This window comes from Rhipicephalus microplus, chromosome 3 (assembly GCF_043290135.1).
Source record: "Rhipicephalus microplus isolate Deutch F79 chromosome 3, USDA_Rmic, whole genome shotgun sequence".
NCBI lineage: Eukaryota > Metazoa > Arthropoda > Arachnida > Ixodida > Ixodidae > Rhipicephalus > Rhipicephalus microplus.
Genome location: NC_134702.1, coordinates 8,623,271 through 8,646,712, shown reverse-complemented (window position 1 = coordinate 8,646,712; position 23,442 = coordinate 8,623,271). Strand labels below are relative to the sequence as shown.

Below are 23,442 nucleotides of genomic sequence, written 5' to 3'. Positions count from 1 at the left end.
CTGGTGAGTTTGACTCACTCCGTTACGACAAGCGTCTGCTTTGTGCCCAGTCTGACCACACTTGAAACATTTTACTACCGTAGGCCTCGTGAAGTTAGTTCGACAGCTGTTAGCGCGGTGACCCACTCGGTTACACAGAAAACATCGCGGAATGCTCTCCGGTGCACGCTTCTTTTCTTCGGGAGCCGATTTTTTCGAATCTTTAGGACACCCCTTGACCTTGGCCAAATTAGTGCCGCCTTGTGCTTCCAAGAATTGATGAGCTAATTCAAGCATGTCTTCAAGTGACTTAGCTCTCCTCTCTTTCAAGTACAGCGACAGGCTTGGGTGGCAACTAGTAAGAAACTGTTCTCTAATTAGGAGCTCTCTAAGCTCATCGTACTCCTGCGCTGTCCCTGAAAGTTCAATCCATCTGTCGAAATAATGGCAAAGTCGGGCGGCATACTGCGTAGCCGTCTCACCATCAGCTGGCTTTCCTGTCCAAAATCTGTCCCGGAATCCTTCCACAGTAAATCTAAATCGCTTCAGTAAAGCAGCTTTCTTCTTTGCATAGTTGGCTGCATCGGTCGGCGTCAGCCTACCGTACACACTGAGCGCTTCGCCACTCAAGCAAGTACTCAAAGCAGTTGCCCATTGATGTTCCGGCCAATTCTGGCTCCTCGCAATCGTCTCAAATCTGTGAAGGTACGCGTCAAGGTTGTCCTTTCTTTCAACAAACGCTACGAGCAGCTTGCTTGGGTTCAAGCGGAAGCCACGTTCCTCCCGTTCGCTGCTTTCAGCTCTAGCTTGGACCGGAGTTTCACTTCGCTGTTGCAAATGGAGCCGCTCGAGTTCTATCTCGTGCTTTCGCTGCCGTTCTCTTTCCTCTCTTTCTCCTTTCGCCCTCTCAGCTGCCAGTCTTTCTCTCTCCAGCTCAAACTTCAATCGTTGCTCTCTTTCTTCCTTGGCCCTCTCAGCTGCCAACCTCTCTCGTTCCAACTCAGCTGTTTTTTCTTCCTTGGCTCTCTCAGGTGCCAACCTCTCTCTTTCCAACTCAGCTTTTTTTTCTTCCTTGGCTCTCTCAGCTGCCAACCTATCTCTCTCCAACTCAGCTTCTATTTCCACTTTGGCTCTTTCGACCACCAACCTTTCTTTTTCCAGCTCAGCTGCCTTTTCTTCTTTGGCCCTCTCTTTTTCTTCTTTTTTCTTCTAAGTGACCCACTTCCGTAGTTCGGCGCCAGAAAGACCCATATTCTCACCTAGAACTGCTAACTTTTCGAGATACATTGTGTCTCGCAAATAAAACCTTGCCGCGTACAAAAAATATCTGCCTAAATCAATATATCGGAACACTCTCCAGCACTCATTAACGAGAACACTGAACAACACACCAAATCATTCCAATAGCACTATCAACAACTCGAGGCTCTTTCTCACTACTTTGGACACACTGTGAATCAAAAGGTCCTTGTCGCGGACGCCAGATTAATTGTCACAGGTCCCGTTAATTTGGGAGGCAATCACCTGGCTAATTCCAAGGGCCGAAGTATCGCCCCCCTGAACCGCACCACGAAAGCGTGGACAATTTAGAAGTGGTCCTATTTGGCGCGCCAGCGGACGCCGGCTGTGGCCCAAAGAACAAGTCAGAGCCGAGAGTTGATAAACAAAACAAAATTATATTCTCAGTTATGGCAGATCAAAACAATACACAAGTATGCACACTCGACAATAGTTGAATACAATGTGTCACCAATCAAACAATGTACTACACAGTACAATCAGCCACCCTCGAAACAACGGACACAGACAACAATACGCACTACAATGCAGTCGCATGCATCGAACAACCAAGACACTTAAAGACTAAAGAGTTAGAAAACCTATTCAGTCCAAAGTTCTCGGAACAAAAGTCTGAGTGATACTCTTCCGAGAATCACTCACTCAAAGTCCAGTGTTGTTGTCGCTCCGCTGCCTCCGAAGTTTCTCTTCCAGGAAACCTCGCGTCTTCAATTGACCGCTCTCCAGGCTCCAAACTTCTTCGCCGGGAACACGTCGGCTTCACACACGCAGCTGTTGCCATGCGTCTTCGCTCGATAGCGGTACACACACACTCTTGCCTGCATCTCGAGTCTTCACCCCTCAGGTGGAAATCCTCTACTTCTCCTCCTTTGTCACTGAGGACAAAAGGCTTCGCCGACAAGGCGGAACACCCTACGCACTCTGGCGCATACCTTCTTCTTCTCCTGCTTTGTCGCTAAGGACAAAACCTTCACCGACAGACGCGGCGGAACTACCCCACGCAGACTGGCGCTAACTTCCTTCTTCTCCTGATCTCCCATCTCTGCTGCTCGGTTAAATACCTTCCGTGCGAGATTCCAGAAAATTCTCATCATTTCGTCGGCGCGATGCGCAGCGAATGCTGGGGAAAGGGTGAGACGGTACGAGGGCCGTCCGCGACGGATGACGCAACCCTGCCTCACCACGCCCCTTTCCATCGAGAATGTTCTATGGCTTGCTCGGCCGCCGATGCGAGGAAGTTCGACGGCGAACCTACGCTTCCGAGGGGAAAGGGACGCACGCCCGGGGAGTCTTTGGATGCTTGTTTTCTTTTTTTTATCGTTGACCTCGAGGCATCTCTACGGCGCCTTGTCGCGAGAATTTGGCGGCGCGCCCTTTTTGAGCGCTCGTTTTGTGACAGCCTTGTACAAAGTCTACCTCGATCAGTCACTATCTCTACATACGGTGATGATATATGTATCTGGGCTTCAGCAGTGGCACGACTCCAGGCACGCGCACGGCTCCAAAAAGCAGCGAGAATAACGTCGACGTACCTCCATGCTCGAGGCCTCACAATTTCCACCGAGAAGTGCGCCTTAGTCCCTTTTACCCGCAAACCCATGATCTGTTATCCTTTTTCTATCGACAACTTGAACCTTTCGTATACGAGACGTCACCGACTCCTGGGCATCATTATCGACAGAGATCTCTCGTGGAGTGCTCAGATCTCGCACTTGAAGAAGTGCTCAGCTCTATCACACACGTGATGAGATTTCTCCCTGGTAAAACGTGGGGCACATCAATGTCATCTATTCTTCAGCTGTACAGAGCGCTCTTCTTGGGATTTTTGCGGTATAGCACGCCCGTGCTTTCCAACGCCAAAAAAACTAACATCAGGGTCCTGCAAATCATTCAAGGCCAAGTCCTCCGCACATGCTTGGGGCTACCTCGGTGTGCTAATACGTTAGCAACAATTGGTATTGCTAAAGACCATCCGATCACGACATATATAACTGTACACACACTCCGGACACATATCCGTCACATATCCAGAGTGCCTAACCACCACCTTGCTAGCTTGCCACTAGAAAGACCAAAGGCAGCGTTTTCTAAAGTTGTTGCGGCTAACCAGAATTCCATCTCGTGGAGATTCTCGCCCGCAACCATACCACTATCTCCGGAGTGGGGCATGAAAAGACCGACTGTGCACCTAGAAGTGCCGGGGATATCTGAAAAGGCAAGCCTGTCATCTGCAGCCCTCAAGCAAATCTCACTGGACAGTTTGCATTTGTCGTATGCTAACCGAATTCATGTTTACATGGACGGTTCGGTCTCTGAAAGTTCGACAGGTGCCTTTTTTATACCATCTCGATCAATCACCGTCAAATTCAAGACATCACACGTCACGACATCTACGGGATCCAAGCTCGCCGCTCTTCGAGCCGCTGTGGAGTTTGTTACGCAAGAATCCCCTAGTAGATGGGCCATTTTCTGCGACTCTAAGGCAGGCTTTCAATGCGTGCGAAGTCTACGACGTGGAAACTACCATCAGATGGTGTATCGTATTAATGAAATTTGTCATCGCGCTGCCGATCAAGGACACGACATTGTTTTACAATGGTTGCCGGGCTTCTGTGGCATCAGTGGTAACCACCTCGCCGACGACGCTGCCCGATGTGATCACGATGGAGCACCCACGCTGTTAATACCCTTGTCAAGAGTAGACGCAGCTAGAGAACTTCGTCACATCGCGCATAATGCCACGCTTGCGCACTGGATTCTCCACTTAACTCCAATCATCGCCTTAAGAATCTTATGTCATTACTCCAGAAACAACTGCCATCCAAGATTTCTCGACGTGACGCTACAATGCTGGGCCGGCTGTGGACTAGGGTAGCGTTTACTAAGTCATTCAGCCATCGCATTGGCATGGCGGATTCATCCACGTGTGAAAGCTGCAACTGTATAGAGACTATTGAACATCTCTTGTGCCACTGTGCCCAATTTGATGAAGATCGCCAGACTCTCCAGTGTGCCTTGAATAGACTCGATGACCGGCCATTTAATGAAGTGAAGGTCTTAGGAGCCTGGTCGCGCAGCACATCAGCACAGAAAGCCACACGAGCCCTCCTGAGATACTTGACAGCAACTTAATTGAGGGACCGCCTGTGAAACTCGGCTTTGTGCGTGTGATGTGACATGTGTCTATCCTTCCCTCTCTCTTTTACTCCCCTCTGCCCCTCCCCATGTGTCGGGTAGCAAACTGGACGCATAGTCTAGTTAACCTCCCTACCTTTCCTACATTCCTCCTCTCTCTCTCTCTCTCTCTTCGTAACGGCATTTCCAGAGATATATTTCTTTAAGTTGAAAACTTTGGACACGAGATCAAGAAGTGCTCTGCAGTTGGCAAACGCCAAGGAGATTCGCTTCTTTTTTCCGTGCGCCCACCACGCCTCGCCACCGCGGCTACAGTGCACTAGAAGCCGCTAGTACACTCTACCGCGGCAAGCGATACAGAGCTAATCATGATGACACTCGTGCGAGCACTGGGCCACCTACCTCTTGGTGATTAAACCTAAATGCGGCCTGTACGTGAGGTACTTGTGCGACAGGAGGCGCAAACGACTTTACAGAGTGTGATGGCAGCCCGTCAATATTCATGCACTGGTTCATGTATCAAAATGTTGTGATAGGAAAACAAGGAACGAAAAAGGCTGCGTTGCCTAGAATCTGGTTTATTGTTACTCTCATAACTATTCCATTCATTCACTTATTCTTAGAGAAAAAATATTTACTCCTAATACTTGGTTACGAGGACTTTAAATATGTCGTTAACCTATGCTCTCTCTCGCCTCCTCCGCACCCCATTTTCGTTCCTGGGGGGGAAGAAGGCGTAGTTTAAGGTTAAATTTCAGAAGCTGCCGGCTCGCTGCTGGCATCACCCCTGGTATTCATAAACGCCCCTCAAATCTTCCTATTGCAACTTCGCGAATAGGCTGACCGAGTTGGCATAAGTGTAGTTGTACTGCGTATAATAAACACACATTACTGAAAGATGCAGAGGGTAGGGAGTACACACGTGTGTTAGCTGAACGCTGCAACAGCTTTTCACACTTTTAAATATAAACGCAATGATCAAAGATGTTGCTAAGAGGCCTTACAGACCCTCTCAAATAACGACAGCACCTTCAAAAACGCGCGCACCGAGGAACGCTAATGCAATGAAAAAGCTAGTGACATCTGTAGCAACTGCGCCAGATAGCAAAATATTACTTGCGCTTTATCTGGGTAGATGGCGCTACAAGCTCCAAAAAACGAAAGGAGGTTTGGTTGGTTTTGTTTGGTTTGGCTCTGTGGTGTCTGCAACGGAGTTCTAGATTAGCGTTAATTCGTAGGGAAGGCACTAAGCCTAGCGGTAGGAGATTGATTATTTTTATGGACATGAGCAATTACTTGATTCTCTTGGCTGCCACATTAACGAATCAGAGCGAATATTTACTTAACCAGGCTTTCGTCTAATAACACGCCGAGCCAAAATCAGTAATGTCTTCCCTGTAAAATTTAGACCTACTACGTCAGGTTAGGGTCGAGCCGTTTAAAAGGTATGTCGTTTCCAAGGGTGTTTGTCCCTCTCTGGAAAATGTGCAGCTACGCTCTAGTGTAAGCACCACTAATATAGATGATGTTAAATGAAAATAAGTTGGTAGCTATAGCCGAATCCTAATTATCAGGCTTGTCTTGAATGGGTGTGTGTTTAAAGCTCATACCAGACTTCAGCTTAGACATAGGCCAGTTATAAGGTAAGAGGTCGGTGCTTCCGGTGAAAATAGCATATCGAGAAGAATATTGATGTTGATCTCTACCAAAATGGGCCTGGATGTTGAGGCTTCTCAGGGGAAGCTGTAACACATTAGCACACGTCGAGTACTATATGGGTAAAAGAAAATTACCCACGTTAAAAAGGTATTTTTCCCGGCACCGGTAAGATGGCAGGCTCTTAGATTCACTTTCCTGGCATATCGTCCACTCTAGCATTTTCGTAAATCCTCCTTAAATGGCCTAAGACGACTGGGGGGGGGGGGGGGGGGCAAATAAGTTTACATTTCTTTACATACTTTATGTGTATATGTACACATATTTTCCATAAACCCACGGCGCTACCAAGTATAAACAAGAGCTTGAAAATATATTTTGCTTTACACTTAGTCATTATTGATCTGCGTCATCACATGCTTGCATTCGTGTGCTTGTAAAAAAAAAAAGAAAGATAAAAATTCCACCCTCTTCTGAACTAAATTCTGAACGCGTGATCCAGTGCCTACATATATGGGGTGGCCAGTGAACGGTCGTCCAGCGCGAGCAGTCGTTTTTAAGGGGGATGCTCCTTGTGGCGATACATGGCCGGTGCTTGAGCGGCGTCGATCGTCGACCACCCTCTGTACCCGTTGCGTCTCCGTTCTCATACAATAGATGACGCTGTCCCATAGAGATACTTGCAAACTGCAGTTGGGTAATGATATACTAGATGATGCTGTACGCATTCCATTTCTAGTCTCCCGAGAGAGCGCTGTCATGTAGACAGGTGCACAACATGGCGGTTGGGTGAAGGTACGTTAGATCATAGAGTTTCTCAAAATTAACTAGAGGACACTCTGGCGCTGCGATCGTTCAGCGACCATGGGAATGATGGGTAGTCACGGGGGAAGGAAAGGTAAGGAGAGGGCATGCCCAGCCGGCGCAGTGCGTAAAAAATGTGGCGGAAATGACATCATGGCGGCCATAATCACTAGGCACAATGGCGGCGTTGCTATGGTTACGTGTTGCGCAGTGGAGCTGGTCTAGCAGTGAGCGGCCGCGGCTGGCGGTGGAATGTGTACCTGCCCAGGTCTCGTGCTGATCCGTGGCGGACAATATCTGTGCTCTGCGCCGCGTTATTGGTTACGCAGTGTTCTCCTGGCTGTTACATTACTCTTAGCAACGTTTACAAATCCCTTTGTCCATCACGTGGTTTCAGCATTGCGTAGAACAAGTGCATATTCATGTGTCGTGCGGCGGATCACGTGGATGAAGCAGTTAGTGTTCAGCGAAATTGCGTTGGGCACCATGACGAAGCTGAATGACGAACACCTTGCAGGTCAGTGACGGTTGAGCAGTGCTCCTGCTTGTGACAACGGACGACGCTGTTGAGCCCAGCAAGACGCCGTGAGGACCATGTGTACATACGTAGTTTCGTGTTGTGTATATACAGTAACAACTTGCATGTGCGTATTAAAACACCTTTTCTGTTCCGCTTGGTACACTCTCCACCAGCATTGCATGTAATCTCAACGTAACAGCAACCACATTCAACTGTCACTAGCACCGTGCTCAAAGTCACCACGGTCGCAGAATGCTGACGCCGGTGAGTTTCACGCGGAACACGGGACACAGTGGCAGGACGCTGCGTCGGCCGCGTGGCGGAATGCAACCGTAGAAGGCGCACGACCGATCGTGTTGTCTGTACAGTTGCTGAATTAATGGCGTAAAAGCACTCACCGTTGTCAGTGCATCTAGCGCGCGTTCTCTCGAAGTTGCTTCGTTGTCGGCGAGCTGTTACTCCCTGCTATTAGTCGGACGAAGCGATTTCGCTGAAGCTGTCCCGCTGGCTCAGAGTTATGAGCCCAGTTCCATTAGTTTCGGATCGTCACGACACACGCCCTGCGCAGCCCACGTGCTTTCAGAGCCGGAGAGAGAGTCGTGCCTTCTGCTTTACATTCGGATGTAAACAAGCGAGGAGAATTTGCCTAGTCAATATGGCCGACTTCCGGCTTCATCTCGGCTTCACAACGAGTAACGTTAGGGCCTCTCCTTACCTTTTTCCTTCCTCCGTGTGGGTAGTACACACATATGCCTAGTCTACGTACTTGCGGGCGGCGAATCGTACTTGCGGCTTCGTTTATTGCTGTGTTTCGGTTTTGTTTTGAAAGAAAGATTCAACACTTTTGAACTTCCTGACCCGATTTGGAAAAGTAAGTTTAAAAAAATAGGGTGGTGAAACGCAATTGCTGAACATTTGCTGATTTTTGTTTTGTGAGAAAAAAGCTCTAAGCCACATCAACACACGGAGCAAAAGGCGGGCCAGAAGTACGATGATTAGACAAATATGTGTACTACCCATCATTCCCATGCTCGTTGAAGCGCCGTGCGTTGCAGCTCCCATAGACACTAGCGCCAGAGTTCCCTCTAGTAAGTATTGTGGGAAACTCTATGCGTTAGATGGCGTCGGCGGTGCTCCTGCTCTCTGATTGGCTGCTGCGCCGGGGCGCCAGTTATCTATCATTCTCCTGGATCATCGCTGTATGAGAGCGCTTGCCAAATCATGCGGCTTGACAGACCATGGACGACGAGGAGCGCCGGTTGCAAAAGGCCGCTCCGACTCGTGCTCGTCGGCAGGATCTCGAGGTGCAGACGGACGGGCACACGGACGAACCTTAGGGATGGACTTAGGGATGGCCAAACGCACGGACGCTTCGCGCGGACGCTTCGTCAAACGTGGAGTGCGCAGTACACTTAAAAAAAAAAAGGTTGTAGTAGTTACTAACTTTGGTTTACAAACTGCTTGTCAGATATGTTACTAACCGGTTAGTAAGGGAGGTTAATAATGGGGGTGATGTATCCGTTACTACCTCCACCACTACTATCACAGTTATTTATGTTTACTAACGTAGGTAGTAACGGTTGCTTACAAAAAATGTACTAAACGCGATCATTTTCTGTCACAAATCACCCGTTTTATAACGGTTCTATTCGCGAGCATGAACATTTTGATATATCACTGAGTAATTATGCACATAACTTCGAAGGAGAACAGCACACATATACAAGTCCGCGCGAAAAATACAGTTCGTAAACGGATTCAAGAGTATTTTGTAGCCCTAGCTTTGAGAAACGCAGCTGGTGCTGGTGGGCGCCTATGTAGTGGGGTGTATATCTTGGGTTAGTCGCCTTTATTTGTACAACGTAGAGTTTTTTAGGTGAGCGAGGTAGTGGAGCGTAGGACTTTTATCAAACATATTAAGGAATACAATTAGTTATGTCTATATCGCCTAATGCTGACTCAACACGGCCTAATACTCAAGACATATGACTGCGTAGTAAGCTTGCATATATTGCCCCGATCAACTTGAATGCATCTTCGTGCTACTCAATAGGTTGTTAGACGCTCGTAGTAATAACCTCTAAAGTTTGTTTAACAAGTTCATTAAATACATCAACAGTTACCAACAGTGCCAACAGTGTTACCAACAGTGCCAACATACATCAAAAGTTACCAACAGTGCGCAAAAGGTAGTAACCGTTGCAACCTTCAAGCGTTTGCTATCGTAGGCAGTAAAATGCTCGTAAAAGGTTGATGATTTGATTGATATGTGGAGTATAACGTCCCAAAACCACCATATGATTATTAGAGACGCCGTAGTTGAGAGCTCCGGAAATTTCGACCACCTGGGGTTCTTTAACGTGCGTCCAAATCTGAGCACATAGGCCTGCAGCATTTTCCCCGCCATCGAAAATGTAGCTCCTAAAAGGTTAGTAATGGCCCAAGAAGGTTAGTACCAGCTGCTGTTACTAACATTTTGCTCGTGGTTACTAGTTTTTCACTGACTTATTTTTAACAGTGCAATACTTGCCAACACAGCACCTTTTTAAGGTTTACGGTAATTTACTAAAGTTTACTTAGAACGGTCTGTCAAATTCCAAAGTTTGCATGCACGCTATAAGCTTTACACGCAGTGCTCATCAGTTCAAACCAAAGTAAACTTATATGTATAACATGATGATTTTAGCGCTGAAAAACACAAACTCTGTTGGGGGGGGGGGGGGGGGGGCAGGACAGGCGCTGTCCTGCCTCTCACTTGTGTCGATCCTTTTTAACGCTAAAATCACACGTTATATAATCCTCAACTCGCCCAGCAATAAGTTTTCATTCGACGTACGCGCGGCGCAGTGAAGTTAATGCACAGTTCTCACCTGTTCAAACTAAACTGCACACACACACAAAAAAAATTAAAAACTGCGGGAACCCCGTCTTTCACAGCGCGTTCTATGTGTTCTCGAGTGGAGATGTTTGGAAAAATTTCTCCTGACTCATGAGACTTTGCACATGAGAGAACAAGCTGCGCTATGACCTCATTACAAAGCACAAGTTTCCATAAGCTTGCCGCTTGCAGGGGAATAAACCTGACAACCATTACTGAACAAAGCGTGATGTTTCACAGATTAAGGCTGGTCATCAAAGTGTTTGTTTGGTCATATTGCTTTGGTTGCCAAGTCATGTGTACGGGTGCATTGAAGTGTCGTTTCTGAGTCCGCCCGGGACTACCAAACCCTATATTAATGTAGTTTTACGAGTTTTTTTTTATTATTAAGTGAAATAATATTTGAGTACGACAATTAACTGTACTTCAGCAGCTGCTACCCATGACATTTGCTCGCATGACTAAGCTCATATGCGGTGCTGTATTTAACCAATACCGTGCACGCTGGTAAACATTGCTGAATGCAATAACGTTTCGTTATCGAACGTATGCAGCTCGAGGTACGCATACAATAAAGAAAAGTAATGCCGGACGCCAGTGAAATTAAAGTGCATTCTTGAAACACGGCAGATTGTGCAAGAATGCCATTAAACTGTTTCTGGGTGTGCTTAATGGCATGGCAAGCAAGATTAGCTTGGAATACTAGGGAGACAATTATTCAACATTATCAGCTCAGACATCGCTACGGAATGTGTGTCTCACCAAATTTTTTCGAGAGAATGTTCTGTTCGGACTGATCAGGCCCATCGAGCTCGAACTTTCATAAACAAAAAGAGATTTGGCTTCGCGCTTATAGACATGTTTGCATGTGACTACTTATTTGTGCCTCCTCCGTGTTTGCTTTCGTTTTGTTTTACAAATAATTTCGTTTCCTTTATGTTTCCTCCTTTCCAAAGGAGCGGGCATACGCCCCTGTAGGGGGCACTTGTCAGCCTGTTTCCCGCTATTCTCTCTCTGTTCTTGTATAATTTGTGAGTGCAAACCATGGCAAGCACTGCTACTACTACTACTACTACTACTACTACTACCATTATTATTATTATTATTATTATTATTATTATTATTATTATTATTATTATTATTATTATTATTATTATTATTATTATTATTATTTATTGTCATCTCGAGTTTTACAAAACAAATAACAGGCCTGTCAAAGCCAGGCAGTGGCTTGGAGGACTTGGCCCGGCACATCGGCAGACGAGAGATGACATATATATTGAAAAGCTTTTCATGTAAACAGTCAGAGAAAGAATACATATAACTCATTTACGCTACATATAAACACAATAACAAGCGAGAATCACGTTAGCGGAAGCAATACTACCTAAACAGAAGAGATGTAATAATAATAATAATAATAATAATAATAATAATAATAATAATAATAATAATAATAATAATAATAATAATAATAAACGCTGCATATGTCTTGGAGGAAGGAATACAACTCTGTGGAATGCTTCTGAATCTCAGTCGGTAGATCTGACAGTGGTTAGACGATGCTGAGTTTCTTGGTAGAAAGGGACAGTGATTTGCGTCTTACAAGTGTTGCTTTGCAGAGCCGCTTTCGCCTTTTACCTTCTAAAAAATGTGGGCGTGACAAAAATCACGTGCAGTTCAAGGCCCGTCACTTGCAGCTTTTCATCAGGCGTTTCCCGGTGCGTGCACTTTCCACCGATACGTACGATTCGCAACGTCAACAATTGCGTAAGTTTTCAGGAAGCCGCGGAGGTGACGTAGCTTTCCCGGAAGCTCTTTTCGTACGCAGCTTCACGTCTGACTGACTGAGCCACAAACCATCGCGACGTCGTAGCTCGGCGCATCCGAACAAAGCGACCCCTCGCGCTTACATTTGTAATGCACCGAGATAATTTCGTTACGTGGGTATCCTCCAGTGTACCCCTGAAAGAATGCGTCTGTCCCATCAGATAGCCAAGATGCATAGACGTGCGCACCCCCCCCCCCCTTGAGGTAAAGTCAGCGCTACGCATTGACATAATAGGAAGCGGGTGCAGTCTGCCTGACGTATTTAAGTAATAAAGAAGGGGGGGGGGAGACGCTGCGACAAATTTTCAACCCCCCTTCATGGGGAACCCTCTGCACGCCTATGCCAAGATGACCTTGTTGGTGCATGGCGTGTTTCTTTGTTTATGTGGACAAGTGACACCGATTTCTGTTTTTGTAAGTTGGAGTAACGCCCGTTTTCGACAATCACCCAAATTTATTTCCAGTGAACAGAGCACGAAATAGGAAAGTTGTGCCGACGAAAAATATTGAGGATGCGAGACTGAATAAAATATGCGATAACAGACACGTTAGGCGACAACCAGTCGTGCGGCCTTGGCTACCACGCCGACCGACCACATTAGCCAGGGCTCTGGACGCACGGTCCCCTGCATCGACCTTCTCTGAAGTTCACACAAGAAACAAAATTGTTAAACTTCTCAGCGCAAAAACTTTCGAAAATTAACAACTCCTCGTCTCTTCTGTGGGTTGTCGGACGTTTTTGCGCTGAGAAGTTTGATAATAGATTACCAACTAGCCCAATCCCACACTTCAGTACATTTCTAGTTCTTCGGGCACGGTTAATTGTAGTTCCTCTCCCACCTTTTCTGCTTCTACACTCGTCCTCGTCTCTTGAGTTAGTTGTCGGAAGTTTTTGCGCTGAGCAGTTTAATGATGGATTACCAACTATCCCAATCTCACACTTTACAACAGAATTGTGCCGTTTTATTTAACTTAGGCAAATATGCGTACTGGCGCCAATAAAAAATGTGACTACTAGTCTCCACCCCATTGAAAAGGGAATACCAATACATTTTATCATCATCATTTAAGCGTGCAAGGTTGCAGGCGAGCGTGTTTGCGCACTTCCCGGGTACTAACGTCGTCACGGGCCAAGCCCACTGCTTCGGAGGAGGTGTCGTCGAATGACGAGAGGACGTGATTTCTTGTGGGCCGGGGCGCTATCGGCGGCGGCGCCTGGGGACCAGCGCCGGCCGCCGCCGTCAGACGCCGCTCAAGACAGCCGTCGGGCGGGAAGCGGCTATCCGCAGCAGGCGATGCCCTATCAGCAGCAGCAGGTGAGCTCTCCGGCAGCTGGTAGTTGAGGGGCCGCTCTTCGTAGATACTGTGAACCCGAGTGATGATAAGCTTCGGCTTCTTCTCAGCTCTTATTGGCTGTGCATTTCGATCCTTAGCTTCTGTTGGGCTTTTTTTTTCTAGTGTCATAAAGACATTATGGATCGGCCTATCAGAGTGTTGCCACGAGCAGGAACATCTCTTAGAACGCCATCTGCATCAATAAGTAACTGGAACACTATAGCGATACGTTAACTTATTTCTAGTTATGTTCATTTGGCGATTAACCGATGCAATGCCTAAAAGCTGTAAAGCTTAGAGTGATTCCCTTTTACTGAATGGTTTTGCCCAAGTGCGTATGTACAAATATCAGTAAAGAAGTGTAAACTAAAACTAGCGATCTTGCCAGCTCTCAAAAGGGAAAAATTGATGATAAAAGGTCAGCATTATTTCGTATTTCTGGCCATTATTGGCCTGATACGTTTTGTGAAAGGGCACAGCCATAATTTACGAATAATGTTCGTCTCGAACGCACGTGCACGACCCATAGGAAGGACTTTTCACGGCGCTTTCTTGGGGCGCCATAGATCGCTTGAGTTCTCTGTGTCTATACGATGCGAAGTCTCACGGCTTTGGTAATTTACTTCACCACGTTTTGAGCTGCTGGAAGACCTGGCGCGTTATCAAATTATGTCCAGCAGCAACTACTTATCACTTCCAAACGACGGATGAACGTCTCTATTCCTTCTGTTGTTTTAACTAAGTGGAATACTAACGCAATGGAAAGCATGAGATAGCGCTCGCGATAGAAAAATAAGAGCTTCATATTCCACGAATACGCGAGTACAGAAAGCTGTTTCAAGGTTGATAGGAGGCCTACTTGAATGCCCGATTCTGCTTAGCCATACTTCGCGTCGAACAACCGCTGCTTATAGATTCGCTAAGCCTCGATATCTGGGCAAAACGCTCCTTGTTCACAAATGTGTTACAAGTGAAAGTGAACTTTGTGAATCGAAGCCAAGAGTTAATTTGGTGACATCTGGACATGAACGTGACTTCAAGTTACCTCTGCTTCTATGAACTCCCTCTTCCTGCGTGAATCCACACATATAACAGCACTGAGCAGGGTCGCTGGAAGGTTCATTAATTCCAAAAGGCACTTTCAAAAGCTGCCTTTGAATCATACAGTGGCAAGGTTATTTTCTTTATTCCTTTCGTTTTTTGGTCAATTCCTGTTAGCGTCATTTTATCTATTCATTTGTTTATTTATCTAGAACAAAGAGGAATAGAGTAGCCACACACTAACACTACATAAAACAACATGAAGAGAGCCTCGAAAAGACAGTATAGTATAGCACCTGTAATCCATTGTCATTCCTTTAGTCTTTAGCACTGACACTTGAGATCATGTACTCTAGTAAGCAAACATAAGTGAGACCATGAGCTCGTCCATTTAGACCTCGATATTTTTGTGCGTTTCAACGAAATATGTCTGCCCCAAACGTTTTTCTGTAGCAGCTGAGATAAAGTTTTGTAAAAGGTTTGAAAGTATTGCTGTAACGCAGAAGGGGCATCTTATAGCAGATGCTCACGTGGCGTTGTTGTTTGCCCGATTAGGCGAAGATATAGTCCGAGATCTTAGTTACGATGTTTATTATTGAGCAAATATTTACGTACGGCGATTTATTAGATGAGTGTTTCACCATTTTATAAATTATACGGTGTGTCAGTCTGTTCATTTTATTTATTCCTAATTTGAAGGCTTTAATATATTCGCTTTCCGTCCCAGCGTTACAGAGAATGGTTTTGTATTCATTGGCACTGCCTTACAGTGGTAAGGTCACGGTTAATCTCTGTCGAGTGCAACGCAGCACCTAGCGCGTCCGTGCCACTGAAATCGGCTAAGCTCCACTGCTCCCCTCCGGTCAACTAAACGCTACGAACGAAGTCAAGCAGTGAAATAGCAATACGATGCAACTACAGCTCCACTGCTGAAGCGGTCTTGACGACGTTGAGTCTTGCTTCCATTTTTTTTTTTGACGAGTAATATAAGGTTTTGGCCTTTAAAAAAAGAAAGAAACAATCAAGAATGAAATCAAAGATGTGGTTACGCCAGCTGCAGTGCGTGGTAAAAAGCAGCGCTAAATTCAGAACGCTCGCTCCAGTGTTGGAGACCCCGAAACTCTCTAGAGAGCATCTTTGACCCTCACTGACCTGACAGAGAAACGAAGAACACTGGCGAGAAATCTCTTCACTAGACCAGTGGCGGTTGGGTACACCGAAGCGCGCAATGACTGCGTGGCGCAACACCTTGCGGCACGTTCACTGTCCAATTCACTGCTTGGCTTCTTTCGCTGAAAGAGCCGCTCTTCTGAGCATTATGGTCTGGCCGTTTTTTTTTTTTTTTGTGGCCACTTGTGCTCAGAAACGATGTCTGTACCCTGCATGCTTTTCTCAAAACTACTGCGCCGTGAAGGGCACAGTTGAGCCTGTTGTTCGTATTCATCATGCACACCATAGTCGCTTGCCAACATGAGCCTTGACACGTGTCAATGTTGGCTTATTTTAAAATCAGAGCGGGAACGTTGAAACAATGTCTGATGTCTTTTCGTGCTTCTTTCTCCGTCGAAAAGAGCATAGCAAATGCATTCAGGATATCTTATCCGTTCGTTTGTTTGAAACAAACGAATGGTCGCACAAGACAGACCCATGGCACCGTAAATAATCACGGGTTCTAGGAAACACACAAACCACGAACGAAATGCAAGAGAAAACAAATTGAAGTAAAGAAATACTTAGTTTGCATGTATGCTTGTATACACAAAGGAAGCAAGGCCCGAAGGTGCGCGTCTAGCGTGCTGTCCTGCACTGGGAGAGAAAGATAAAAGGGGGAAAAGCGGGACAGCATAAAAGATAGACATGGACAGAACCACGCGGCACACATTATTAGGCAGCACATGAAGTAGGCTGTCGCACAGATCGGTTGGCACTAGGTACATAAGTAGCGCTTTTATTGTCTTCTGGGCCTTTGAGGCACATGTACATGTAAAGAATCTTGGTAGCGGAGAATGCTCTTGAGTCCAAGCTATATCATTGTTTGTGTGAATACTCAAGATAGTGCTATCATGCAGTCACCTGCGATTCACGTGTACAGTAAACAGCACAATATAAACGAGGTTGGAACAAAATTAGTGTACAGTTATTGTGGCATACGGTTTGCTTCTAGTGCTCAGTCCTACCAGAAGAAAACATTACCTTATTGATTTGTGCGCAAAACGAATCTGTTGTCACAGTGGTCTCGTAAGAGGCACCAGATCGGCTACGGGAACAAAAGGTGCTCGCGAAGAAAGACTCCATTGTGTGTAGCCTGCACATAAATTAAAATTATAAAAAAATATTTTATTATTTCATGTACATGAAACCAAGTAAACAAAACATGACCATTTCATGTATAAGAAAAGATGTTCAATAACGCCAATTAAAAGCAGCAGTTATTCAAGCCATCTAATGTATTGGAGTTGTTAACTACTCTGTTCTAAGTGTGTTGTAGTAATGATGACACATACGAAGGAAGTAAACTAGACGAAAATACAATTTCCTGCAGCCACGGTAAGTCTAAACATGCAACCTTCTGATCCGAAGGTTGCAGGCTCAGACTGTGGCAGGTTGCCTTTTAGTCCACTTCACTTTCTTCGTATATATATATATATATATATATATATATATATATATATATATATATATATATATATATATATATATATATATATATATATATATATATATATATATATATATATATATATATATATATATAACGGTCACACTCTAAACGTTATAATTGACGACCCAATACCTTCTATGGCTTCATCAACTGCTGGTTTTCATCAACGTTTTGTCAAAAAAAAAATATCCCTTACGATTCCCTTAACTGATTCAACAATGATGAAGATTCTCGCGAAACGTATGACAAGACTTGGCCGGAAAACATTTCAGACGTAGATTTCGCTAACTTAGTCAAATACAACGCAAATCAGTCTTTAAAAATTCAGTGCAACATAACTCACTCACTCACTCGCTCACTCACTCACTCACTCTCTCGAGAAGGCTGCAATACTGCTGACCAAGCCACGCAACAGATAAACGTCTAGAACTCCATTGAAGCCTTTCATGAAGCCGCAGTTATCGCTACATTGGCAAGAACGCGACATTGTAAAAGCGCAGGCACACCGTTTTGTTCTTATCTTAACACGCTATGATGAGCACTGCATGCACTGACTACGTCACCATCTACGAGAGGTATGCTGAATGTTGTGTAATAATTTCACAGCGCCCGAAAAAATTTTGCTCACAAGCATTGAACATCACTACACGCCTCTCACTGTTTTCTTATTTATCAATGGAACTTTAAAGAACAACGAAGTGTTGAGCATGTTTGCATAGCTGCGATATAACTTTCCTCTACAAAGACAATTCAAAAAAAAAAAGAAAGAAAGCACGATACAACTCAGTATCCAGAATACAAATTCCACTGCACTTGCGTTGCCAAACAGGTTGCTTCGCATCACGATATCTGCATTCATCACTTGAAAGAGGATAATTCCTGAGTAAAGCGTTTTCCAAGAAAAGTCACCAGCGCAATGAACGAAGGCTCGAACGGGGAAATACTGCGTATTGTCGACAGATTTGTGCGACTTCAGGGCTAAGTGAAGGAACGAGCTTTTTTTTTGTTTGTTTATCGCGATCATAAATCATCTGAAGAAAGAAGATAGGATGCATATTAAACCATTTTTTATTCCCTTAACTAACCCTTACACGACTTCAGGCGAAAGCTTCTAGTCACCCGTGAGTATACGTATTCGTTGCCACTGTGTTTTCAGTCTTTTGTGGACGTCGCTAATATCTCAACATTGCCGCGATGGTACGCTTGAACGAAAGTGGCTGCACTTGGGACCAACTAAAATGCATACGCAAGTTCACAGATAGATGCAGTTTTTAAGTGGAACGTTTCATAACTAGTAAATTTTGGTGGTGGCGTCGTTACGCGAAAAAAAACTGGTCGCCAGCGAGCCCCCTGAAATGCGACCCTCGATGATGCGCCGGTCACACTGAGCATGTTCGTATGTGCGCCGGTCTCCAATCATTCCTTGATGCTATCTCGATTTTGGGCTTGTCAACAATCAGCAGTTTCTAACATGGCAGGTCTGGTCTGTTATCATTTCACACTGACACGTTTCATTGCTGCCAGGGCGCGAAGAACTCACGACCGACATTGTTGCGCGTAGAGACTGAAACGTTGCGCTGCTGAAACCGTGCATGAAGGTCCGATTCCAGCCGTCGAGAGAGCAAAAAGTGCAGAGGGAGCATCATGCTATGCTATAATATAACGAAAAAGAAAAAAAAGAAAAAGAAAAGAAGAGATAAGGATAGAAATGCACGTCAAGCTTGCAAACACATCGCTCGCGCCCCTTTTCTCGATAAAATAAGGGCTCCTTATTTCTTCTTAATTGAGCAGTTGTAAGTCGCAGTTGCTGCTGAAAACTGGCACTATAGCATCTCCGACTGATGGTTCAATGTTCATGCCTACTCTACAGCCTGGTCTAATGGCTAAGGTACTCGGCTGCTGACCCGCAGGTCGCGGTATCGAATCCCGGCTGCGGCGGCTGCATTTCCGATGGAGGCGGAAATGGTGTAGGTCCGTGTGCTCAGATTTGGGTGCACGTTAAAGAACACCAGGTGGTCAAAATTTCCGGAACCCTCCACTACGGCGTCTCTCATAATCATATGGTGGTTTTGGGACGTTAAGCCCCACATATTAATCAAATTGGGCCTATTCTGCAGCCTAATGTTCACTAAAAGGCGCCACGCTACAAGCACATGTGGTATTCGGTATATAGTTCATCCGCTTAATCTCAGCTTCTCAAAACGTGAAACGAACATTCTTTACCTGAATTAAATGTGTTGTGAACGTTGATTATAGCGTTTCAAATGAATTCAAAGAGTGAAAGGCGAGTAAATCAGAGAGTAAACAAAGACACGTGTCTTGGAAGAAATAATTCTGCCAGCGAAGGAGGTTGACGCGAAGGTTTCACTTTCGCGGAAGTCAAACAGGAAGGCTGTAGACGACCGCTAATCGGCCCCGCGCCGTCGCCCACACTTGGCCGCCCCGCGAAGGATGCGATACCAAACACACTTTGTGAAAGCGAAGCCGGGGTCGTGTTTCGAGCAAAGGAACGCGGCGCCAAAGCACGCACTGTTTTCTTGTGGAGCAAGATTGCCAGGAATAGGAATGTTTGCAGTTCTCCCCGGGGTGCTGTGAAGGCGAATCACAATGGGAACTGCGGCAAGACAGCTAAAGGTGGTGTACGTTCTCGTATCTATTGTCTTAGCTGAGGGGGACATGACATGAAGAAGTTCCATGAATAATCGTAGCTGAAACTTGTCCTGCCCATTTCTGCTTAAACACGTCCAAGTGCTTCATATATATATATTTAAATATATATATATATATATATATATATATATATATATATATATATATATATATATATATATATATATATATATATATATATATATATATATATATATATATATATATATATATATATATATATATATATATATATATATATATATATATATATATATATAATTAATACCATGGTCTTGTTTCCTTCGGACGCAATACACCCTTCCTGTTGGGCGTTATTATTATATTATTATTATTATTATTATTATTATTATTATTATTATTATTATTATACTAGAGAGAATCATTTCATGTAGCTGCCAACTTCTTTCGACACTCTACTGTTCGTCGTGAGAATACAAAGTTTCCATGATGTTAACTTTCATGATCTTGAAGTTTTTCACAGTTCGATGTCATTGTTTTTATCTAATCTCTGCACTGTCTTGGCATACTTTTTCCCAACGTAGTCTTTTTCGGTTTTGAGGGAGGTTTTTATGTAGTTGTGTATATTGCCCTTAATTTTTCACTTTTTTTCCGTGATTCTCGTCTTGTCTTGATATTTTTCCCATTTGGCGGATATTTTTCTCTGTGCTTAACTCTTTTTATTTGGTTTTTCGGTAGAGTGTCTGCATTGTATTGTTCATTTGTATTGTTTTATTTTCGCGTGCGCCTGCACTAAGAACTCATGGTTGTTCCAGGTCCCGTAAAATAAATGTTCGGTGGAGTGAATGTATTCCTACAATGTTTGACGCAAGAGCGATTCACCGAAAAAGAAAGGAATTACGCGAAGTGTCACTTTAAAAAGGATATCCGTGGACTTTCAAGCCGTGGTCCCTCCCGTGTTAACCCTTGCCTCCTTTATGTTGACCGCGTCAAAACAACAAGGTCTTCCTTCCAGTGCGCCTTCGCCCGGAAGGCACTAGAAGCAGCAGCGTACCCGCCGTAAACAAGAGATTACTCTGGCCACACTCTCCCAGAAGTCGCGATAAGCACACCGTAGCGGAGCTTGTGTTGCCCAAGCAGCAACGCGCTGCCTGCATGCTCGAAGAACCGTGGGAGTGAGGCGAGAGAACGGTAGGAATCCTGCATGGAAAGGCATTTCGGTCTCCACTATTTTTCAGAGGCTGAATGGCCCGTGGAGACTGCATGAATCCCGGCATGGAGAGATGAAGCGCCACCGTCCATTGAGGCGGGGCTCGGCTGCCCACTCGAAGGTCGCGTGTTCGATTCCGGTCGGATTTAGATGGATTAGAAATGCTAGAGGCCTGGTTATTTTGCGATGTCTGTGCACGGTATAGAACAACGAAGGGTTGAAATTTCCGAAGCCCTCCACTCTGGCGTGCCTCATAATAATATAGTTTTCACTCGTTAACCCCCCCCCCCCCCCCAATATTATTGTTAATAAATGAAACGCCATCAAGAAGTGACAAAATGTCGCGAACGATAATTAGAAAGCCGTTTGTCTGACCGCTAACTCTGTGGTTGCCGAAGATAATTTAGACACCATGTTATGCGCCTACTCTGATACGTGTTTTAATTGACACTAACTTCTTTACTTCATTTGTCTATGAATAAATATAGTGTCACTAACGCTGGTCCAGATCAACGAAACAAAGATTATGTTGGGGTTTAGTTTACTTTGATGATCACATCAGTACATGAGTACACCTGCTAGCTGAGATACAACAGGACGCACTTTTTATGGTCAGCAGGGAAAAGACAGCGCGGGTGCACCTTGACAATCTTGTCTACCTCCTTGGTCCGCCCTAAAGCATGCGAAAGATTGAAAAAAAAAAACAGTGCAACCGTAACGATTCTGCCGACTAATCTTAAGGTAGGTCTTAGCTACGTAATGCGGGTTGCTTCTACGTTGATTCTCAGTGGAAAGAGGTTCGAGCTGAACAACAGGAAGTCAAGAGACACGGCACGGATGTCTAACTGCACAGTGAGAGAAACTCGAGCTTAAACAAAGCATTCGCACCTCTCATAGACTTAAGGGCACTTCGTCGTTGGCCTTCTATCACCGGGGCATTATAGCAGCCGCCGTTGCTTATGCCGTCTCCTATAGCATTCTTCTGTTGTACGTATTGATGGTCTTCGTCGCTTCGTCATCACTTCGCAGCCATTTGTCGGGCTAACTATTGTCTGCTTCTTTTTTAGTGGAGCAGCGGTGAGCAAAGGCATTTAACCAATGGCTGTGGCACCTGCCCGTCTATTATGATGATAGTTGTCTGCGATTGGCTCCCAAGGAACGATTTGCCGCCCAACTTGGTTAAAAATTACAGCCTTATTTAGAATAGACAGACACCGTACTAAAATTCTGAACATTTGTTATTGTTACGGCATCTTCGAACTATCGTTCTTTTGTCTGCTTGCGCTTTCTTAATTCCGATGGGAGGGAAACGTAACGAACACCCGTTGCTTACATTTAGCTCAACATTCAGAAACCCCAGGAGGTGATCCCACTATTGCGCTCAACGCAGTCATATAATTGCTTCGACTCATAGAATTTCAGCCGTTGTCAGCTGGGTTAATACGCAAGTGCGCAGACAGGGCGGGACACTGAACATAAAGACACGAAATGACCAGACGATCTCAGAGTAAGCGATCCAAAGCTAACAAAGTGAGTACCACTGTTTGGTCTAAGTCAAGGGTACATAGTTTCTCGAGTGCCCGGGAAGTCATTTCATCCGAGTGGTTCCAGTGAACGTGAAAAGGAGGTACTCTACTTCAGCCATAAGGAGCTCATGTGTTTATATTTGTTCCGTTTTCTCAGCAAAACAAAAAAGAAGCGTCCTATAAGCGTTCTATCAAAAGGTGTTACAGACATGAAGATATGACAGATACAACGCTGGCTATATGTCAGAATCTTGCATTATGCTAAAATTACTTTTATTCTATTGTCAAGATGGGAGCCGACAGATGGCAGCACGTATAGGGAGGTAATCAGGGTGAACTGTGGAAGTGTCTGGCCGACGTTTCAATAGGAGGACCTATCTTTGTCAAAAGCACGACGAAAATGAGCTAAGGGACAATTATAAAGTCCTAAAACTCAAGTTTGCTAACTTCGTGCAGATAAAAACAAGTGCATCATGTTGCAATAATAAAATTCTACAAATAGTACACATAGAAACGTAGCGCAGGAGCCATTTCAAGCTGCATGAATTGATATTTTTCCCATATTTCTTTTCAGAAACTGAAGTGTTGTCCAAGTCATTAGACTTGCTCATAAGAGAAAATGAGTTTGTACTGTTCTGCAAAGGTAAACAGCTAGTAATAAAAAAAAGCTTTCAAGGACTGTAAATGGGAGCACATCTTCCAATTCAAAAGCAAGTTAAGACGGGAGTCTGCCGAGTTTAATGTACAAGTGTCGCCTGAGCAAATTGTCCAGCAAGTTGTCACCGTAGGGTCACGAGGTTTCTGTCTCAAGCAACCGAAGATGTGCAGGCTCTGCGATCTCGGCCGGCTCGTGTCGCGAGCTTTCATCGGCAAGCGCGGCTTCTCCGGCCGAGGGAGCCGTCCTTCATAAACAAGCTGGAGGACCGGCGTTCGCGC

The 23,442-nt window shown here is 45.0% G+C and overlaps 1 protein-coding gene across 2 annotated transcripts in view; it reads left to right on the top strand.

Annotated features, from left to right (window-relative positions):
- Positions 1–13,249: 13,249 nt before the first annotated feature.
- LOC119183095 (solute carrier family 2, facilitated glucose transporter member 1) overlaps positions 13,250–23,442 on the top strand; it is a 42,255-nt gene continuing 32,062 nt past the window's right edge. Inside the window, exon 1 of one of the 2 annotated variants that reach the window (XM_037433568.2) lies at positions 13,250–13,417. In XM_037433568.2, the coding sequence (XP_037289465.2) occupies positions 13,265–13,417 (153 nt within the window). In that variant the 5' untranslated portion in view covers positions 13,250–13,264. Of the gene's footprint in view, positions 13,418–19,731; positions 19,774–23,442 lie in introns of those variants that run through there. The other variant, XM_075888829.1, reaches the window with a different exon arrangement.